General features: G+C 35.2%; 1 protein-coding gene across 1 annotated transcript; it reads right to left on the bottom strand.

The window, feature by feature from the left end:
• Window positions 1-1354: 1354 nt before the first annotated feature.
• On the bottom strand, window positions 1355-5864 carry LOC114382255 (probable receptor-like serine/threonine-protein kinase At5g57670). The gene is made up of 10 exons (XM_028341539.1): window positions 5443-5864; window positions 5051-5148; window positions 4481-4730; window positions 3702-4352; window positions 3348-3596; window positions 3099-3262; window positions 2925-3004; window positions 2679-2826; window positions 2432-2581; window positions 1355-1971 (listed from the first exon to the last, which is right to left on the bottom strand). The coding sequence occupies exons 1-10, from the start codon at window positions 5618-5620 to the stop codon at window positions 1729-1731; spliced, it is 2211 nt and encodes a 736-aa protein (XP_028197340.1). The 5' UTR covers window positions 5621-5864; the 3' UTR covers window positions 1355-1728.
• Window positions 5865-6192: the final 328 nt, after the last annotated feature.

Genomic DNA, 6192 nt, shown 5'->3' with positions numbered 1-6192 from the left:
TTCTTTATGATTGGTTAAAATTTATTGAAATCATCAATTTTAGTACATTTCGCTTCTCATTTAATATAGACCAAGAGAAAGATTCATTAAATGAGAAGCAAAACTTATCAAAAATGATGATTTTCAATAAATTTTCACCAATTATAGAGAGTCTTAGGAAGAGAGTAGCATAGAGGGTGCCACTAGAGCAAGACAAAATGGGTTTGAGCCCATGAGCCACCCGCAAAACTTGCACGGTACACGGATCTCTTTTTTAGAGCCTTTTTAAATTGTGGATTTTTTTTAGCCCAATTCATTTAACTCATGAGTTAAGCGGGTTTTACCCATGGGTTTTGCGGGTCCCATAGACTTTTTATAATTTAATATAAAATATAAAATTCAAATAAATAAGATTATGAATTGAGTAAAAATAAAATTAAAAAATATATAGAATTTAAGTTTTTTATATATTGTTAAATGGTTGATGAATCATGATAAAATATTTTGATTTGATATAGAATCATAAATTAACTAAACACAATGTAAATAAATACTTTTTAGGTGATTTAAGATGCGAATTATGTTACTAATTTTGGCAAATAAATTTTTTATTAAACATTTCATAGTTTTTAAAATGGGTCAAATTTTATATTTTAAAATTTTATTTTTTAATTTGTAATTGTTTTTCTCTAATGCGGGTTGACCCGCTAAACCCACGGACTATGTGAGATTGGTGTGGGCTTGCTAAAGCTTGTTTAAAATGCGGGGTGGGTTTCGTGGGTGGTGGGCTTTGTGATTTGTGAACTTCGCAAACGAGCTTACACACAAACCTAACTCTAGATTCCGCTAATACTTCTATAAGGAAATCTAACTAATATCATCACCTTATTTAAAGATCATTCTTACAACATCTTTTATTTAACTACAATTTTATTTTAATGACTTTTGTTTATTTATGATTTCAAGTTATAATAAAAGATATGTTAGAAATAACTTTATTTTTAATTAAGATTAGTAAATTAAATGATGTACCATAAAAAAGTTAAATGATATGAACTAATTTTCTTAATTGGTGTTGAATTAATTTATTTTTACTTATATTTAAGTCCAAAGGTATACCTTATATTATTTCAAGAATATTTCAACAGGAAAACAACAATCTCATTTCATTAAGTAAGATCAATTACATGAATTATTCGACATCATTTAATAATATTTCTACACAATTGACATTTTCCCCCCTTAAAAACGCAATCTATGGTTGATAGCAAACATCTATGCTTCATAGATCACAATTACAACCAAATAATCCTAAACGTATTAGGAAACACACAACCGGGTTGAAACACAGCGAAAGGAAACAATCCAAACACCAGAGAAGAAATTGCCATTAACTTGATTAAAATGCATGAGAACAGTACTCATTATGTAGTTTTAAGATACAACTTTTTCATCTTTTATTCTTCGCACCAGAACATATTACACTCAATCAAATTGAGATTAAGGATTGAAACTAGCACCAAGTAATTAAAGTAAAACGACAAAGGATATCTAGCCTTACAAATTACAAGGCATAGTTTCCTTGACAATCAAGGGAAGGAGGAGGGCACACACAAACAACCTCTCATCCTAAACCCATCTATAAAAACATTCACAGCACATGCAACACGGCAAAATTATCTACAAAAGGATTTAGATTTCAAAAAACACAATCCTTCTTATTCTTCTAGCAATTTGCTAGTAGTTTGCTTAATCAAAGCTTGATGAGCGACTCCACCGGCCTCTCAAGTAGTCCTCCAACGAGACGTTTTGCTCAACGCTGCACATGGAGAGCGAGTCGTCCTCCACATCAAGCAATGCAAGGTTGAGATGTGACTGCAAATTGGAAGGTGGACAAGCTTCACCATCAAGCATTTCTGGTGCTTCCAAAGCATTAGCTTCTAGTCTTGCCCACTTGATCACATCAGGATCACCTCCAAGGAGCTTAGAGATCTGTAGTCCAATAGAAAAAATAAAACATTAACAATATGAAATGAAGTGATGTTCAAATACGAAGAAGTCTAGGATTGTGTTATTTGAACTGAAGTGCCACATGATATTGGATAAGCAAAAGATAGATAAGTGTCTTGTTTGGATAAACTTTTCCATAAAAACTTATAAGAGAAAGAAAAAAGAAAATAAAATAAGTTAAGCTTCTTTCATAAGCTAAAATCAATTTATGCGCTTAACTTCTCCAAAATCTGGCATGCATATGCTGATTTTAGTTTGTGGGAGAAGCACAATTTTAACTTCTCGTTTTATTCTTAGAAGTTCTTATGAACAGATTTTTCCAAATACGGTCAAGGTTAAGTCCTTTTCCACAAGAAAAAGCTCCCCAATTGTAACAAAACATTTTTTCTTGTCATTTCTACGGCATAGGGAGGACTCCAATTATAATTTTTAGATAACTTACAAGGCTCATTAGAGGCCTAGCCCTTGGAGCACGTCTGATACAAAGTGTAGCTGCCAAGACCATCCTTTCCATCTCTTCATGATCATAGTTCTCACCCAAACTTGGATCTAACATTTGTAACACCTTTCCACTATTTAGAATTGGACTTGCCTGCAAAAGTTATTTATCCATTATTTTTCCCCCAATTCATGTGAATACATAAGTAGTAACAGAGTAGATGATAAACTATAATATTGCATAGACATACCCACATGACAAGGCTCTCTTGACCTTTGGGATAATCACCACTTATGGGCTTTCTCCCTGAAAGAAGCTCAAGAAGCACTACACCAAATGCATAGACATCAATCTTGTCATTTACTTTGCCATACATGAAGTATTCAGGAGCCATGTAACTGCAAAAATTAGTGTGTTAGAAATTAGAACTATTTAAAATGCAATTCCTCAGCTGCATGTATGAATGATCAGTTATGTGAGAATTGTAAGTACAAACCCAAAGGTTCCAGCAACATCTGTGCAAATTATATGTGATGATGAGGTTGATGCCCATTTAGCAAGTCCAAAGTCAGAGAGCTGTATTAAAATTCAACAAAACAGCATGAGGCCTAAGCCTGACATGTACAAATTATTCAAAATATGAAATTCAACCAATTGAAAGATGAATTACCTGGGGTTCAAAATCCTCAGATAGCAACACATTTGATGATTTTACATCGCGATGGATCACAGATTGGCCTTCATTATTATGCAGATACTCCAAAGCCTCAGCAACACCCATTGCCACCTTGTATCTCTCAGTCCAACCAAACACAAGTGGATTTTTCTTATTACCTATTTTGTCATGAAATAAAAAGAAGAAATTAGTAAGTTAACAAGGCCACTTAATGGGTAAAGGTTATATAATAATGTAGTGTACCATGGAGATTCTCTTCAAGGCTTCCTCTTGATAAGAAATCATAGACCAAAAGAAGATTGCCATCTTCAAAGCAGAATCCAAGGAGGGAAATAATGTTTTTGTGATTTAAGGTAGTGATAATTTCTATTTCTAGAACAAACTCCTTCAAAACATCATCAGATGGCTTTAAGATCTTAACAGCAAGTTCCTTGCCATCAGGAAGGCAACCTCTATAAACCTGACTACTTCCTCCTTTCCCAATCAAATTTTCTGAAAACATACAAGAAAAAAAAAACATGTTAAAAATAAGCCTTTTTCTTTTGGACAAATTGATCTCAAAGAGTCAAACAAGTACAAGATAAAATACACAGACACCTGGCAAGAAATTTGATGTTGCCAATACAAGTTCTTGGTACTCAAACAATCTGCAAGTGGAAGAATATTTCTCATGAAGGCCCTCCAATTCCTTAGGAATGCTTCTCGAATTGCGTTCAGGCGAAGAAGCAGTTCCTATTTCGGCATCCACTGGAACAAGAGCACCACTCTTGCTATCCAGAGCCAAAAACTGATCCTTATTTTGGTCACAATTGTTTGCTTTATGGTCTTGATGTGCAGCATATGAAAGATCTCTAGAGGGTAGCTGCATTGCCCATTGTACCACCGAGATCTGGCGCAACAGTGATTTTTCGGAACATTTCTTGTCAGATGCAATTGTCTTACGAAGCAGCGGCCAACCTGGTTTAGAAGCAGCATCGTTGGTCTGCACAGGCACTATTGCCAAAGGGTTATTCTCATCAGAAGCATCACCACAAGACTCTTCTTCTGAAGCACAAATAGAGCACCTCTTCTTCTCAACGAATTCTTTAGAATCCAAAAAAGCCTTAGCCAAACTGTGATCTGAATATTCACCATTACCACAACCCTTTTCATGAATCCCTGTACCATCATCATCTAGCACTTTTGAACCCTTGCTGATTGTCCTATGAATCGAACCGAGCAACCGAGTTTTGTGATCCTGGTCAAGTCCTGCAATATAGGGTTGGTCCAACGATGAAGCTAAAATAAATATTAAAAGATTGTTTTTTCTTTACATGCCTATGAGATTAACAATTTCAACATCACAACACAGAAAAAGGAAAAATCTTTAAAAAAACCTTTCAATTCAGCACGAGTTGCGGGTGACCCTTCTCTCTTGAACACGATTTTCCCATTATCAACAGCAAGAACCCAACAATCCTTTGGTAACTTCTTAGCACAGTACCTTGCCACAGATATACATGGCCGAATTATATGAAGACCTTGAGAACTTCCAACTATGATGTGTGTTGCAGAATAAGCATTCGCTTCTCGAACCAAAATTCTCCTCACTGATGAACCCCGGCATATTTTGAACTTAAGATCCACCTGAATAACCACACCAACATAAAGATTAAATAAAAAAAGTCACTTTTCATCCATTCAAAACATCAATTTCCCTCGCACCTTAGGCCAAAACATGATTTGTAACTTGAGTTACAGTTTTAAATTTGCGTGTCCTACATAATATCAAGAATATGCAACGTTTTTAAAAAAGTCGGGTCTTTGTGATTGAAACATTGCGGCCCCATGCATTTATCAACATTTTTTGCAATATAAAAAATAGTGAAAAAACCACCGACACAATTTAAAACTTTGAGAATATGACTCAGAGAGAGTTAGTAGTAAGAGATGCTGAGAAACACAACCTGTTTCAAATTGCAGAATCCTTCATAAACGGCAAGAATAGAGTCAAATGCTTTGACAAGTGAAAACAACGAGGATTTCCCTTCTCGATTCACAATTTCTACACCAACCCATTTCACCAAAAGATAAAAAAAAATGTCAAACTCCAATAGAAAAACAAATTCATAAATAAACAAAAAAAGAAACAGAACAAAACTTATTTAGTTCCATTGACACTTTTGATGTTGTTTTCCAATCCGAATTACAATTTCACCTCAATAATCTTTACACAAACGTCTATTATGCTGATTACCGAGATGAAACTCCAATTCTGGTAGAAGAACAACACCAAAAACACTTAAAAAATGTGTGTAAGTTTCATCCAAAGAAACACATATGATGGTTTTGTTTATACCATCATTCCCAAGAACATGAAGAGCAAGCACAACATCACCGGGCTGAGCCACTTTGAACAGAGCCCAAGTGAGCAACTCGGTGCTGTGAGAGTCCATCTTCATGCCCACCACCACGGTGCGGTCACCGGCGCCGCTGTGGGAGGCACCTCCGGCGGTGGGAGGTGGCAGCATTTTCATGCTTTTAAACACTGACGTTGTTGTCCTTTTATTGTCGGTGGTGGTCGCGGTTCGTGAGTAGTTCTTCTTTTTCTATGATGTTATGAGTCATGAATGGCATAAAAGTTTGGAGGTTAGAACAGAGTTTGGTTTTGGTTTTGAAGCTCGTGCGTGAGTGAGTGTAAATGGAAAAAGTAAGGCCACGAATTTGAGTGCAGAGAGAAATTTCAGAGAAATTATTTGTATTATTTTTGTGTTGTGTTCTGTTAATATAAGGATAGTGGGTTACGAATTTTAAGCATGGGATTGGATGCTAGCAGGTTTTTGACCACTGGGTCCCACCAGTAAATGACATCATTTGGATCTAAATCTTTTTCATTAAAAAATTGAAAGCAGTTGTATGGGGATTTGGAATCTACCACCAAGTGATTCTTTTTGGGTCAACGAGAAAAAGGATTGTCTTTGAGTGAAAAAAAAATAAAAATTGGTAAATGATGTAAAAAGGATCGGGGAATGAACTCTAATGAATTGGTGGGGTTGACTGAGGGTGTGTTTAAGAATTAGTTGTCTACTCTCTGTTTTTTAATTTTTGT

Source organism: Glycine soja, chromosome 13, assembly GCF_004193775.1.
Source record: "Glycine soja cultivar W05 chromosome 13, ASM419377v2, whole genome shotgun sequence".
NCBI lineage: Eukaryota > Viridiplantae > Streptophyta > Magnoliopsida > Fabales > Fabaceae > Glycine > Glycine soja.
Note: the sequence above shows the minus strand (reverse complement) of the source record. Positions and strands in the feature narration are given on the sequence as shown.

Bases quoted from the DNA above. Each gene is read 5' to 3' on its own strand.
- LOC114382255 (XM_028341539.1), bottom strand. From the start codon at position 5,620: ATGAAAATGCTGCCACCTCCCACCGCCGGAGGTGCCTCCCACAGCGGC. The intron at 3,597-3,701 runs GTGTCTGTGTAT...GTATGTTTTCAG, and splicing joins AACATCAAATTTCTTGCCAG to AAAATTTGATTGGGAAAGGA. The intron at 2,582-2,678 runs GTATGTCTATGC...TAACTTTTGCAG, and splicing joins AAGAGAGCCTTGTCATGTGG to GCAAGTCCAATTCTAAATAG.